Raw genomic sequence first — 15,924 nt, 5'->3', positions numbered from 1 at the left:
TAGCAGAGAAGACAGTAATCAGATTACTGCACCAATCATTGTTTAAGATACAGATTTCTTTTGGGCCTCACTGCAGAAATCTGTTCACATAGATCAGAGGTCAGATCTGGAAGTAAATACTTTTCAAGTACTTCCCCAGTGATGAGCAGCCTGGTTTGGAAATGCCTAGCATAGTGGACAAACTATGCATGAGCTTTGAAGAGAGGTCCAGGTTCGAATCCCGGCTCCACCATCCTTTAGCTTTGTGACAGCTCTTTGACTTTGTTTCCTCACCTGTAAAATGGGCATAATGACACCCCACGGGAATTCTTGTAAGGATTCAATGAGAGAAAGGAAACTCAATATTATTTTTTTTAATTATTATTATTTTTTAATAAGAACTGGTTTGGTTTTTTTGTTTGTTTTTGAAGATTTTGTTTATTTGACAGAGACACAGCAAGAGAGGGAACACAAGCAGTGGAAGTGGGAGAGGGAGAAGCAGGCTTCCCGCCCAGCAGGGAGCCCGATGTGGGGCTTGATCCCAGGACCCTGGGATCACGACCCTAGCCGAAGGCAGCTGCTTAACAACTGAGCCACCCAGGTGCCCCTCAATATTATTTTTAAATGTCCTTCCTTCATTCTCTTGAAATGCGGAATGAAAGGAAAAGCTTTATTTCCTATTGATAGAAATTGAAGCTTTAGGGTCACAAGCTGAGCACTAACTTTGAGGTCAGCAAGTCCTTCCTGAAAACTGAAACCCTAGTCTGTGCTGTCCCAGACAGGGTTATTCAACTTTTCTATTTTTGGACTCCTATCTGTTCTTTCAGATCCCTTAAACTATAGCCCAGAACAACCACAGAAACAGCAGAGACTCTTCCTAATTCCTTCTTATCTCAGGAATCACAAACTCATATGCTAGGAGTTTGGTATAAGATAATAGTGGGGGTGGACGGACACAGGAAATGAAAGCTATTTACCTAGATCCCCCATTGTCTCAAAGTAGAAGGAAGGCAGGGCCCAGTGCTGTCACATCTTTAGAATTTTTTTAAAAAGACAGAAATATAGAATTCTTTTTTTTTTTTTTAAAGATTTTATTTATTGGGGCGCCTGCGTGGCTCAGTCATTAAGTGTCTGCCTTCTGAGGTCATGATGCCAGTTTCCTGGGATAGAGCCACATCAGGCTCCCTGCTTGGTGGGAAGCCTGGTTCTCCCTCTCCCACTCCCTCTGCTTGCGTTCCCTTCTCACTTACTCTCACTCTCTATCAAGTAAAAAGAATTAAAATTTTAAAAATAATAAAGATTTTATTTACTTGTATGAGACAGAGAGTATAAGCAGGGGGAGGGGCAGAGGGAGAAGCAGGCTCCCCACTAAGCAGAGAGCCCAACTAGGGGCTCTATCCCAGGACCCTGGGCTGGTGACCTAAGCCGAAGGCAGATTCTAAAGTGACTGGGCCACCCAAGTGCCCCCGGAAAATTTCCCAGCTCTTAAAGTCCTGGGCCACAAATATATGAAACAGATCAGGAAATCTATATGAAGTGGATAATTCTCCGGGTGTGTGTGTGTGTGTGTGTGTGTGTGTGTGTAAACTTGCCAAAACTGACTCCTAATGAGATGTCAAGTAGAAACAGAGTCGTTACAAAAGAAACAGGGAAAGTAATTGTAGAGCCTCCCGGATGGATGGTTTCATAGAGAAATTCTTCCCACTTTAAAGTCAGATAATACCAAGGCCACTTAAACTATTCCAAGGCAAACCAAAGGAAGGAAAATGCTATTGAAGTTAGTATAACACCAACATGGAAACTGGATAAAAACTGAACAACAACAAAAATTACAGACCAATCTTATTTAGGAATATTGACATGACTATCCTAAGTATTAGCAGAATCTAACAGCATATTAAAATAAATAGGGGCCCCTGGGTAGCTCATTCAGTTAAGCATCTGACTCTTAGCTTCAGCTCAGGTCGTGATCGCACGGATCTAGCCCCATGTCGGGCTCTGCGCTCAGCGTGGACTCTGCTTTGGATTCTCCCTTTCCCTCATGCTCATTTTCTCTCTCTCTCTCTCTCAAATAAATAAATAAAATCTTCAAAATAAATAAACAAATAAAGAAATCATTCCTAAGTGGGGTCTGCTTTGGAGTGGCAGGATACACAGGCTGTTAGGCTAGGCTAGGAGGTCATTCTCAACTTTTGCCCCTAACAAGACACTTGGCAAAAAAACGTTAAATATACCGCAGCACCAGGACAGCCTCCCAAAGCAAAATATTATCGGCCCCCAAATGTCCATAGTACTGAGGATGGGGAACCCTGGACTTGGTCATGTTGTAGTAACAACTCCCAAATTTCGGTGGCTCCAAACGATAGGGTCTATTTCTCACATTACGTGTCCTTTGTGGGTCTGATGGGGTTCTGCTTTATCCTTTCTCGGGGACCCAGGCAAAGGGGGGCACTACCTGTGCTGCTACGTTTTTCAGGACATGTGAAGAATATTGCACGGGCCGCTAAGCTACGTCCAGAAGTGACAGCCATCATTTCTACCATGTTTCACTGACTGCGCCGAAATTCAAGGAGATAAGGAAGTACAACCCCCCCGTGTGCCTGGACACAGAGAACTGGAAATATTTGCTAACAGCATCAAAGACTCCCAAAGCAATTACAACAGCCTGGACCCCCAGGTAATCTACAAAGCCACCCAGCTTCAAATCCCACACTTCCTAGCTGTGTGTCCTCAAGCAAGTCCCTTGACCTCTCTGTGTCTCTGTTTCTTCCTCCAAAAATGAAGAAAATACATCAGCCCTGCAGAACTATTATACAATGATGTAATGGGTTAAAACGTATGAAGTGCCAAAGACAGTGCCTGGCACATAGAAAGCGCTCAGGACATGTTAGCCAGGATGTTGATGATGAATAAGGTGATGTACCCCACATGGAATGGGCATTTAGTAAAGGACTGTTGTTATGACTGAAGCTTTGAGGGAAATGAATGTCCAAAGTAACCCCCTGGTTAAGTACAGCCTGGTGGTTAAGAGCCTGAGCTCTGGGGTCTCACCTTGGCACTCAGAAATACTCAATAATGGTAATTACTATTTGGAGAAGGTTTAGTGTGGTTAAGAGTACAGACAGCCTGAGTTTAAGTCCTGGTTCCAATATTCATAAGCTGTGTGACCTTGGGCAAGTCGCTAAGCCTCTCTGCGCTCCAGTTTTATCATCTATAAAATGAGGATCATAATAGGACACCTGCAATTATGAAGTTTAAAACACAATATAAGTAAAGCCCTAGGGACCTTGTGGCCAAGTGTTTGGCATATTATCAGTGCCATGTGGTTATTAGAGATTATTTTACCACATTCTCAGATTGCCACACAGAGGCAACCAAAAGAAAAACGGTTCTCTCCTCCCAGCCTAATTAAGACAGGTGAGAAGGTACAAATTTAGCAGTCTTTGAACCACAGAAATATTCCCAATGAACCGGAGAATGAGAGAAAGAAAAAAAACTGGAAACTTTTCCTACCTATGTCACAGAGTCCTAGAAGTTAGTGAGAATTTCCATTTGTTTTCAGTCACCCCTGCAGCATAAGAGCTCAAGAGAAGGGACAGGCAGAGTAAGCCCAATAAGCAGAGGCCAAAGGGTGTTATTCCCAAATCACAGCTAAATTATTCTGCAACTGCTGGTTTCCGCCAAATCCGGCCCTTTGAAGCAATTGCAGTTCTCCCACTCAACCAGAAGGGGGCGCTAAGCCAAAGTCTTGCTCTTCGCAACCGTGAGTTACTTTTTAACTTTTTTCCGACAGACGTTGTTCCAAACATTTTCCATGCATGATCTCACATTACCCTGATAGTAAAACCCTACAGAATTTATTATTATTATTATTGCCATTTTAGGTATGACAAATCTGAGGAGAGTAACTAAGCAACTTGCCCGGCAGGCCATACCTAATATTTGCAGGACTGGGGTAAAAGTACACACCTTGGAGGCATACTTAAAAAGCTATAAATGGGGGCGCCTGGGTGGCTCAGTGGGTTAAACCTCTGCCTTCGACTCAGGTCATGATCTCAGGATCTCTGGGATCAAGCCCCGCATCGGGCTCTCTGCTCAGCAGGGAGCCTGCTTCTGCCTTTCTGCCTACTTGTGATCTCTCTCTCTCTCTCTCCGTCAAATTAAAAAAAAAAAAAAATCTTAAAAAAAAAAAGTTATAAATGAGGGGCGCCTGGGTGGCTCAGTCAATAAAGCGTCTGCCTTCAACTCAGGTCATGCTCCCAGGGCGCTCCCTCCTCAGTGAGGAGTCTGCTTCTCCCTCTCCTTCTACCCCTCCCCCCACTGGTGCTCTCAGTCTCTCTCTCAAATAAATAAAATCGTTTTAAAAAGTTACAAATGGATTTCATGAGCTGTTAAATGAAATACAGTCTATTGGGCTACCTTGAGAAATAAACCTTCACAAGGACCTAGAAGGCCACATTCAAATTTCTTGGCTTCTCAGAGCTCTGCTCTAGAGGGTGGTGGAAGGTAGAAAAGCAGGACGGTAGCCCCATGCCCCCTTTTCTTCATGCCCCTAACCGCGTTCCTCTGCAAGGGGCCTTGTGCACATGTGTGCAGATATCCTAACCTGTATGCTCACTTTCTGTTCTAAGATTCCAAAACTGAAAGGGTCCATCAGGTCTCCAGCACAGCGACTCACAGAAGAGCCACAACAAAGCACAACATCATCACATTTCAGAGTACCAGGGACCAAGAGAAAAGCTTAAAAGCTTCCAGAAAGGGAGCAGGGGGGGACACCCATGCAAAGAATCAGGAATCAGAATGGCAGTGTACTTCTCAAAGCTAGAAGAAAACAGCAATATCTTCAAATTTCGAGATGAATTTTATCTTCACTTAAATTACCAATTAAGTATAAGAGAAAATGAAAGACATTGTCAATGGTCACTTAGCATGGATGGTAGTGTGGTGGCCAGCCTTTAATGAGTTCTATCTCCTGCTATTTGTACCCTGACACAGGTTCTTTACACTTTGAGTATGGCTGACCTGTGGAACCATGGGATATCTGGGAACTGACAATACATGATTCCTTAGCTAGCACATAAAACACATGGTTTCTTCCTTGCTCTCTCTGCTTTGGTGAATGCCAACTATTATGTCCTAAGGACACTCAAGCAGTCCTGTGGAGAGGTGTGTATGACAAACGAAGTGAAGCCTCCAGTCAACAGCCTGTACCAACTTGCCAGCCATGTGAGTGAACCATCTTGGAAGTGGATCCTCCAGCCCCAGTCAAGCCTTGAAAGACTATAGGCTCGTGAGAGAACTGGGCCAGAACCACCCAGCTAAACCATTCCCAAATTCCCGGCTAAGAGAGACTGAGATAAATACTAACTTGTTTTGCTGTTACGTGTGGAAGTAATTGGTTACATAACAAAAGATAATTACTACAGATATATTGGGGAGGAGGGGAAAGGAGCCACAGGATTTTGTAGTTCTCTCAGTCAAAAGGTGTAGTCAATACCTCCACCCTTAAGTTTGGATTTGGCCATGAAACTTGTTTTGGCTGATGGCATATTAGCAAAGATTACAGGAGAAGAGGGTTAAAAAGTGCTCATGCAATTGGGTCTTCCATCTCTCGTTGCTAGAACTCTGTAACTGCCACCACGTGACTAAGCTCAGGTGGCCTGCTAGAGGGGTATAGCCCCGCTGCCTCAGTGAACAGCCGACATCAACCAGACAGGTGAGTAGGGCCATTCCAAATTACCCAGTCCAAGCCAAACTGCCCCAGAAAAAAACTGCCCAGATAATCTACAGAATCACGAGTATAATGCCTGGAACGTAGTGCTCAACAGATCAGTAAAGGATGAGAGTGATGAAAATGACAGGAAAGAAGCCAAAAGTGAGTAGTTGTTTTGGGTAAGGCCTGTGTTAGTCCTGCAGTGGGACATGGTCTTCTCAAAGAAAGGCTTCTGTCATCCAATTAAACAAATATTTGCCAAGTGTTTACTATGTGCCAGGCTCCTGGCCTGAAACTGCGATTGCAAAGTAGAAATAATCTGTGACATTGTACTGTTCTGAACCAGAACCAAGCTTTCCTATTTCACAAAGAATTGAACTAGGACATCAAAACATTTTAAGTAGGCTCCACGCCTAGTGTGGGGCTGGAACTCAGAACTCTGAGATTAAGAATCGCATCTTCTACTGATTGAGCCAGCCAGGCACCCCAGACATCAAAATATTTTTGAGTGGAACTTAACCAGATGGATATCTTTTTGTTGTATTTTGCCAGTCCCCAGTCTTGTCTGGGCACTCCAGAGCCAGGCATGAAAGGCAACGGGGTATCCAGAGTATCCCATAACTCTCTCTACATCCTCTGTCTTTCCCCCTCCCCCCCCCCCAGCAGTAAGAACACAATCTACTGTGAATCCAAAATCATTTCAACTCTAAACACTGGCTTCCAATTCTTTTGACTTCAACCCACAACATGAAAAACACTTTACATTGCACCTGAGTACACAAACCCTAAACTGGAACCAAAATTCTATAAATTGTGTGATATATTCTGAATTTTTAAATTATACACTATTTTATTTTTTTAAATGTTAGTCACAGCAGTCTAAATGGGTTTTAAGACCCATTAATGGGTCACAACCAGCTGTTTGAAAAAACTGCTCTGACACGTCACATGGCAAGGGGATTTAAAGGTCATCTAGTCCGATCCTTGTACTTTACAGTGGTAAACTGAGACTCAGGGAGGTTGAGTTACTTGCCCAAGTCCACATGGCTAGGAAGTCCGCGGTTCTTAGATATGAACCAAGACCTGACTCGGCCATTGAAATTTTACCATGTGTCAGCCACTGTGAAGAGTTTAAATTCATTATCTCATGTAATACTCACTGTGATCCTATGAAACATGTTATTATTCCCACTTTACAGACGAGGAAACGAAGTCTCGGGATGGGGAAAATGACTTATTGAGAGCGTCACAGTGTTAGTAGCAGACCCAGGACTTGTCTCCATATCCGGTCGTCTGTGAAGCCTGCTCTCGACCGCTAAGCCCACTATGAAGAGAGTGGTTATGAAAGTGAGTTTGTGAGCTTTACAAGCCTGCTGGTGCACATGTGAAGCTGCGATAACGTTATGCTCCCAACCCTCCGTGCCTTATCACTGCTCACGCTTTCCTCGACCAACTCCCAACTTTGGTGGCAAAAGAGTACAGAATTTAGCCTAATGAGGAGGAGGATTCGAATCCCAACCCCATCATTTACTCGGAACGGGAGCCTAATCTCTCTGAGCTGCAGTTTCCACACCTGAGCAGCGGGGAGAGCCACACCATCCCCCTCCAGGTCTGACGCCCCGGCACCTGCAAGGGCTTGTCAAGCGTCAAACCCTCTCCGAGTCCCGCCCCCTTTCTCTCCGGGCGCATGCGCCGCACAGGGGCGCCTTTTACGACGCGGCGGCCGCGGCGCGCTTGGCGGCCGGAGGGGAGTGGGGTGAGCGCTGTGCGGGCGGCGGCGGCGGCGGGGCCGAGGGGACGCGCGGGCGGCGACGTCGCCATGTCGCACGGCCACAGCCACGGCGGGGGTGGGTGTCGCTGCGCCGCCGAGCGGGAAGAGCCGCCGGAACAGCGGGGCCTGGCCTACGGCCTCTACCTGCGCATCGACCTGGAGCGGCTGCAGTGCCTCAACGAGAGTCGGGAGGGCAGCGGCCGCGGCGTCTTCAAGCCGTGGGAGGAGCGGACCGACCGCTCCAAGGTGGGCCTTCCGGGGCCTGGGGTGGGCGGGCGAGGCGGGGACCCGCGCGGGGCCTCCCGTCTGCTCTGTCGGCCTCAGTGCTGCTGTTAAAAATAACGACAGCCCGCTTGCCAAGCGCTTTCAGGTGCCCGTCAGCTGCCCTGCCCCTGGGAAGAAAACAGGGTCGAGTCTCCCCATTTTGCAGATAGAGGAACTGAGGCCCAGAGAGGGGAAGGGGCGCTTTGGCTTTACACAGTCAGTATTCTCTTCCAGAGCTTCAGGAGGTAGCGGAGGATGGCCGTGAGGGCGTTTTCCGTACTGTTTGACTGCTAGTCTCAATGACTGCCTAATCATATCACCTGATGCAGACCAAAGACAGGCTGGGCGGAAGAAGCGTGCTACCCTTTCTAGAGCATTTACCACTGTGGGGTCACAGAGCCGTTTGAACGCTCTGGCACGGATTTTTACACACAATTTCAGCAGGCTAGTTGGGTCTGGAAGTTCATTCAGGGGCTCCCCATTGAAGAACCCTCTCAGAGGATGGTCTATAGACTATTAACTTATTAGCATCAAGTTAATAAGTGCTGGAACACCCAGGGAGGTTGACTATTGGCCTTGAACTCCAGTCATAGAACAGGGTGGAAGACGCCTGAAATTGTAGGCTCTCAGCAAATATTTGTTGCTTTCTCCTCCCCACTCCCCGTCCCCTCCAGTTTGTTGAAAGTGATGCAGATGAAGAGCTTCTGTTTAATATTCCGTAAGTATCTCCTTGGTGTTTGCCTCAGGCTAGATAGGCTATACCCAGTTGTCTTCTCAGGATTCATTCATTGGTTGTGTCAAGGGCACACATCTGTTTCTAGAAATGGGAGAAATTACAGTGTGGTGGGTTTGAGGAGGAAAGCATAAAGATGTATCTGTTGAAAGATAACTGAGGAGTCAAGGTAAATATCTTAGAACTGCAGAATGCCAGAGGCAGACAGGATCTTAGAAATGTTCTGGTACAAGTCTGACACGTGAGTTAAACTGAAGCCCAGAAAGGGGAAGGGTCTTGTCCAGGGTCACATAGCTATACAAAAGTTCATACCCAGGTTGACAACTTCTTTTGCATTCTGGCAGATTTACAGGCAATGTCAAGCTCAAAGGCATCATCATAATGGGAGAGGACGATGACTCACACCCCTCTGAGATGAGACTGTAAGTGGCGAGGGCTGAGGCCCTCAGGAAGCTCCTAGTTCTCTTTTTTCTCTGGTAGCACTTTATTCCAGAATGACACACTTTTTTCTTTTTACTGGGTTAAATATCCCCCTCCCCCCAAATCTTGGTCTTGTTCTGCATCAGAATACACTTATCTCTTCCTGATTTAACGACTTTTTTAGATTAACCATCTTTAGGGCCAGTAGCTTGTGTCTTTTCAAAGTACTTGCTATGACACCATTCATGGAGAGAGCATCCTATAAATGCCAGTTGTTGATGACTTTGCTGTTTTCTTAGTAACCCAGCCGCAGATCTCAATGATCTTTATGGTTTCTACTCTTGGGCTTAGTTTCCAAATTTACCCATATTATCTCACACGGTTAAAATCTTAGCGTGTGTTTCGTTGACACGGAATTACTTCACCAACTGCATGTGCATGTCCTTTAGTTAGCAAAGTTCTGTAAACCTCTTGTAACACTGGATCTGCTGCTACCAGGGTTAGTACTCCATTTTTGACAGCTTGCCTTAGTCCGGCATAGCCTTCCTAAAAGAAGGGGGAAACTTTTTTGACTGGTAGAGAAAGAAATACCAGAAGAACTTCATACTTAAAAAAAAATTTCTTCCTGAAAAATTGGTCAATTTAAGTGAGAAATTTAAGAAATTGATACTGTTTTTGAAAGTTAGAAACATGTATTTGAAACCAAACCCACATATTTAATCATTTTAAGGAGACAGTACGTTTGAGTTGATGCTTTTGGAGGCATGTTTACTGGGGAGATGGGTAGACTTGAGAAAACTAGAAGTCTGTGTTGCGTTGTGGTGAAGAGTGGGCTCTGGAATAAACTGCTTGGGTTCAAATTCTGGCTGTAACACTGGTGAGCTGCATGACTTTGGGGCATTCCTTCTCTTTATCTCAGTGCTCTCATATGTAAAATGACAGTAGTAATAGTGTGAACCTCTTAAGACTGTGGAGATGATTGAATGATACATAACATGTAAAGAGCTTACAGTAAGTCCGGAACATAATAAATATCCAGTTATGGTAGGGCAGGTACAAATACTTAAATAGTCCTTGGTTCTGAGCACTTTACATATATTATACTTTATCAGATCTAAGGTGTCATTCATTGTAATTCTCTTACATACCATTAATTTTAAAAAATTTGCTTATTCAACTGTGACATGCCACTGACACATCTAGAAAGGTTAAGTTGGTATTTAATGAAATTTGAACACAGACTAGGTGTTATATGATTTTAAGGAATTATTATCAATTGTTAATTGATGTAAAATGGTATAATTTTAAGAGTGGTATTTTAAGAAGTCCTTACTTTTTAGAAATAAATACTAAAGGGGCGCCTGGGTGGCTCAGTCATTGAGCATCTGCCTTTGGCTTGGGTCGTGGTCCCAGGGTCCTGGGATTGAGCCCCACATTGGCTCCCTTCTCAGCAGGAAGCCTACTTCTCCCTCTCCCACTCCCCCTGCTTGTGTTCCCTCTCTTGCTGTGTTCTCTCTCTCTCTTTTTAAAGATTTTATTTATTTATTTGACAGAGAGAGAGATCACAAGTAGGCAGAGCAGTAGGCAGAGAGAAGGGGGGAAGCAGATTCTCTGCTGAGCAGAGAGCCCAACATGGGGCTCAGTCCCAGGACCCTGAGATCATGATCTGAGCCGAAGGCAGAGGCTCAACCCATTGAGACACCCAGGCGCCCCTGCTGTGTTTCTCTCTGTCAAATAAATAATAAATAAAATCTTTTAAGAAAAAAAAAAAAAAGAAAAGAAATACATAGTGAAGTATGAGTGAAATATTTGGGATTGCTTTAAAATATCAAGCACAAACAAAATGGGTGATAGGAAATAGAGATAATGTTGATTATTGAAGCTGAGTGATAAATAAAATGGATATTCATTGTATTTTTCTCTCTGCTTCTGTATATATTTGAAATTTTCCATTGTAAAATTTTAAAGTGTACATAGCTTAGAATTGATTTAGTTTAATCTCATCATTGTATGGAATATGTACTATCACTATTCCCACTTTATAAGTGAGGAAACAGATACAGAGAGGTTAAATCACTTCCCCAAAATTACACAGCTGGTAAGTGACAGAGCCACGCTTTAAACCTAGAAGTCTGGCTCCGGAGACACTGCTTTTAACTACAGTGCTACACTGCCTGTCATAATGCTACTCATAAATGTTCACTGTTATTATTCTGTGCATCATTCTTAGAAACACTTTGAAGCAAACATTTGGTTTCTGAAATTACATGTGTTTTGCTGCCCCTAATGTCTAGGCCCCTCCTGTGTGGGTGTGTTAATAAAACACTGTAGAGATGGTGGGGGTGTGGCTCAGGTCTTTAGAATCTGTGAGTTATGGAGGAGACAGCTGTTTCTTAGATATTTCTTTGAAAACCTTTTTCTTCACTAGCAGTTTTACTTGACTTTCCAAAGCTCGTTGTGAGTTGGCAGACTTTTGTGCTCTTTTCAAAATGGAAACCCCCCAATTTTATTTTTTTTTAAAGAACTGTAAGAGGACTCAATATATAGGGTAATTTTGAACACAAAAATTGCTCAAGGGTTAAGTTACCTGCTCTTATCTCTTAACTTTGTTTAATAGGTTTCTGCTAAAAGTAATTTTTCTCCCATGAGTAAGCTGTTTTATTTAACCTCCTCAGCTTGGTCTGAATGTGCTGAGTTGCTGATTTTCTCCATGCATTTGCTGCACGTGACCTGGGTTGAGCCTCCTCTTTGTGTGTTGCTTCTCATGTGATCTTAACCCACTCAGAGATGCCACTGGCTTATGTTGCAGTTCTCAGCTCTTTTCTTGTTGGTTTAAAGATATTTGTGTATAAATGCCAGTAAAATGCCATCCCTAAAATTTGATCTCCTTTTGATAAAACTGAAGGCAGTTGAGTCAATAAGGAGTTTTGAAAAACTGAAAAATATGCACAGTGTGATAAGGCACGTTTCTTGATTTTTCTTCCCTTTTCTTTCTCAGGTACAAAAACATTCCACAGATGTCCTTTGATGATACAGACAGGGAGCCAGATCAGACCTTTAGTCTGAATCGGGATCTTACGGGAGAATTAGAGTATGCTACAAAGTAAGCACTTGGCCTTTCTCCACTCTCTGGCGTCTCCTGAGGAACAGCAGGTGTTCATTTGCAGTGAACATATATGCATTAGCACTTACTGAGCTTGCAGTTTAATTTTGACCTATTTCCTGCTTTCTTAGCATGAGAAATGAGTTCAAACAGTGGAGGAAACTTGATCCTTAGCTTGGTTAATTTTTGGCAGAGATAGAGTGCTATCCATAGACTTGTTAAACTTGTAAGCTGACAGATCTGAGTGATCTCCTCGGTGGTCTTGGGAAAGATGGTTTCAGAATTCTTCTTTGCATAGTGGGTTTACAGTAGGCAACGTTACCCAAGACCACCTTATGTCTTCACTGGTTCTTTTTCCTAATGGGAAGGTTGGTGAGATCAACACCGAACTTGGGTTGGAATCCTTGCCTGGTCAGACAGCATTTCTCATTCCTGCTCCTTGAGGGCAGGGCAGTGTTGACTCATTTTTCTATTCCTGTTGCTTGGAGCAGGACCTGGTAGATGCTCAGGCAGTTTCCACTGAATCAATTCTTGTCCAGAAGAGAAGAATGATACATAAGAGTCCAAATGTTCTCCAACATTTACCTGGGTTTTAACCACAAATTGGAGCTGAAATTGTTGTTTTTGTCCTGGTGGTGAGATAGTCATTGAATTTTAACCTGTGTCTTCTCTATCCATTCCTTTCATACTCTAGAATTTCTCGTTTTTCAAACGTCTATCATCTCTCAATTCATATTTCAAAAAACTTTGGAGCTGATACCACAAAGGTCTTCTATATTGGTCTGAGAGGAGAATGGACTGAGGTAAGAAGGGGCGGGAAGCATACCTAACCTCCCCCCTGCCATCCCCCACGTATGTACATACATTTGATTACATCTGTACACTGTGATGTGGATACTCTAAGGAAAGGAAAAAAGAGCAAGTGAGACACCACTTGCTCTCAATCTGTGTATAATTTTTCTTGGTTTCGTTTCTGTAAACAGTCCATCTCTTTTGACAGGCCATAGGTATTTTTAAGGGAATTGAAATAATACAGTTGATATCAATTCATTTTTTTCACTTTGAGATTCTTTTCTTCATTAATATTTTTGATAACTTTTCTTGTTTCAGGTACCCAGAGATAAGATAATAAACAAGATAGATAAGGTCCTCCTCTCTCATGATGGCACTGTAATAGTGGGGGAATAAATCTTTTGAGTTATGGGGTAAATTATTTATTTTTTTTAAAAGATTTTATTTATTTATTTGACAGAGTGAGATCACAAGCAGGCAGAGAGGCAGGTAGAGAGAGAGGAGGAAGCAGGCTCCCTGCTGAGCAGAGAGCCCGATGCGGGGCTTGATCCCAGGACCCTGAGATCATGACCTGAGCTGAAGGCAGCGGCTTAACCCACTGAGCCACCCAGGCGCCCCTGGGGTAAATTATTGATAGTGATCTTTGCAGTCTTCCTAGGATAAAAGTTTCAGAAGGGGGAAGAGATGACTTCCAGATATGAACCTGAATAAGGACTACTCCAGTGTGTGGTCTGGGAAATGACCAGCTGACCCAGACTCTCACTTTTCTTGCAGCTTCGCCGACATGAGGTGACCATCTGCAATTACGAAGCATCAGCTAACCCGGCAGACCACAGGGTCCATCAGGTTACCCCACAGACACACTTCATTTCCTAAGACTGGCCAGGGCTCCCACAGAGGCGCTGTGTCGGTGAAGATGTACAGCATCCTGTTGGGGAGGACAGAGAGATAGGGTTCCAGAGAGAGTTGGTGCCACAGTCTCTGCCAAGCGTTGTCTTTGGGGCTTTTGCTGCAGAAACCTGGCCAATGGAAGAAGCCCACGCCACCGGAGAGGGTAGTGTGGGTGCTGAGGACAATCGTGGTTCTCTAGGGCCTAGAAATTGAGTCTTGGGCTGGTCAGCATCTGGCAGTCATTGGGTAACATCTGCCTTTCCAGTCAGTGTGGCCATGGGATCCCAAGTGTCTTGTTGCTTTGTGGCAGGATTTTTCTGTGACTTGTTTTTTTAAAAAATGGAAACTATTTCCTGGGCTCCAGTAAACTTTCTGAAGCCCTCAGCACTGTGTTTCTCTTAGCCATCAGGAGGGTCTCCAGCTAGAAATACTTGTCCCTGCTTGTTCCTTCTTCCTGTCAGCGTTCAGCATTCTTGTCAAGTTGCCCAGCTTGGAGTTGTCTGTCATGTACTAGTGTCCCATGGTTAGAGCTAGAAGAGCAGGAATCGCCTGATGATGCTTAATAGCTTGAGGAGGTCTTTTTTCTTGCTGCCTAGGTAAGCAGTCTGGGGAGAGCATGGGCATCATTTCTGTGTTTGTGAGTTACCCTGGTTGGATAAGATTGGGACTTATGTAAGATTCCCCTTGGGACATCCTTAATGTTTATTAGCTTCTAACTAGTGTCGTAAGCGCAATGCCCAATATTGGAGATCTCAGTTCTTCTGTTCATGGGTTTTTATTCACCGTAACTAATAAGCTTCCTAATAAATCTTTGCCAGACTTAATGTTTGTATATTCTTTTGATTTCTTGGTAGTACTGATGAAACTTTTACTTTACTGGGAACTGTATGCAACTTTGACATTTTCTGTTGTTGTTTTGTACTAAGTAGGTTTTAGTGCCACAATTTAAGACTAGATAATTTTCTCCAGGAAAGGTACAGTGGACTAAAAATACTCCTACACCTCCCCACTCCCCCACACTTTGTAAAGAGGAAGGTGAGGTTACAAACCATGGTCCAATTCTCATGAGAGGAAGTAACTTGTGGAGTGACATTTACAAAACAAGGGAGAACAGATTCCGGAGCTCACCAGAAGAAATGAGAGCAAGGAAAGTAAGTGAGTAGCGTATGCGGACCCAAGACTGGACTTAAATTTTTTAAGTCAAGACAGCAACTGGAGACAGTTTAAGTATCTAAAATGAGGGGATTTGAGATGGTCAGTATTCTCTTCCTTCGCAGAAAAAGAAACAGTGAATAATGGGAATTAGTGTTGAATCTCATCCTCTTGAGAGAATTCCTCTGAAGTGTTGGTCCACACTATTTCTCCAGCCTGTCCAAGGGAAAGCCTGCCACCACCAAGCTTTGTCAAGCCTCAAGATTTCTAAAACGTAACCTGAAATCAACCAGAGTGCAAATGCAATTCTTGATGCTCTAAGGGTCCCACTCCTCAGCCACAGCCTCTTTATTTCAGTTGGATCATTTTGGAGATAAAAAAAATAAAGGCTATGTTTTAAAATTTGGAGTAGGAAGAAAGTCTTAGAGCAGACTATCCCTTCATTAGTTCCACTAATTAAAGCCTAATTGCAGGCAGGCCCTGGGACTGGGCTTCTGAATTTGAAACTTCACTCTGAAGAATTTGTACAAGAACTTGAAGTGCCCCAGGGTCCCAGGCAATTGGGGGTGCAGGAGGAATTGTTGGCTCTTCTATAAGCAGACCTAGCAGAGCTCCTGGAGCAGGGGGTGGGTGGCTGGCAATTACGTGGTCTGGGCACACTCATCCCTTTCTGACATCCAGTCCGGTTCTTTGGCTTGTTGCAGTCCTCAGGACTCAAAAGATTTCCTGTTCAGAATCCTGGTATTTTAGGCTCTGTTTTTGTGACCTGTTGAGCAATTCAGACAAACTGCCTCTCAGTCTGGAGTTCCCAAGTTTGCTGTTTTCTTTCAGTTCAAGAAAACTACTGTAGGTTACACTGGGAGAATCCTAAGCTGCTGAGGTAGCAGCATCACTCATTTCCTGTTTGTAGATGCCCACATGTTCTCTTAGGGACATAGCCCTTCAACCCAGTTAGCTTCCCTTTCCAGCCATTCTGTGGCCCCGGAGCCCATTTCCACTTTATCAGTGTAGCAAGGGACAAAATGAAGCCCTTTTGTTCTTAACAATGGGAGCTCATTGACGGTATTCTGTGCCTTGTCCACAAGGCATTGCTTGTTGAGGGCAGA

General features: G+C 44.1%; 1 protein-coding gene across 1 annotated transcript; it reads left to right on the top strand.

Annotated features, from left to right (window-relative positions):
• Positions 1-7,456: 7,456 nt before the first annotated feature.
• On the top strand, positions 7,457-14,490 carry LOC111154645 (PITH domain containing 1). Its single transcript, XM_022514409.1, has 6 exons — positions 7,457-7,709; positions 8,402-8,445; positions 8,805-8,882; positions 11,879-11,983; positions 12,678-12,786; positions 13,550-14,490. The coding sequence occupies exons 1-6, from the start codon at positions 7,512-7,514 to the stop codon at positions 13,649-13,651; spliced, it is 636 nt and encodes a 211-aa protein (XP_022370117.1). The 5' UTR covers positions 7,457-7,511; the 3' UTR covers positions 13,652-14,490.
• The last annotated feature ends 1,434 nt before the right edge of the window (positions 14,491-15,924 follow it).

This window comes from Enhydra lutris, unplaced genomic scaffold, assembly GCF_002288905.1.
Source record: "Enhydra lutris kenyoni isolate GAN:26980312 unplaced genomic scaffold, ASM228890v2 scaffoldscaffold38, whole genome shotgun sequence".
Classification (NCBI taxonomy): Eukaryota; Metazoa; Chordata; class Mammalia; order Carnivora; family Mustelidae; genus Enhydra; species Enhydra lutris.
Note: the sequence above shows the minus strand (reverse complement) of the source record. Positions and strands in the feature narration are given on the sequence as shown.

Bases quoted from the DNA above. Each gene is read 5' to 3' on its own strand.
- LOC111154645 (XM_022514409.1), top strand. From the start codon at position 7,512: ATGTCGCACGGCCACAGCCACGGCGGGGGTGGGTGTCGCTGCGCCGCC. The intron at 7,710-8,401 runs GTGGGCCTTCCG...CGTCCCCTCCAG, and splicing joins AGCGGACCGACCGCTCCAAG to TTTGTTGAAAGTGATGCAGA. The intron at 12,787-13,549 runs GTAAGAAGGGGC...CTTTTCTTGCAG, and splicing joins TGAGAGGAGAATGGACTGAG to CTTCGCCGACATGAGGTGAC.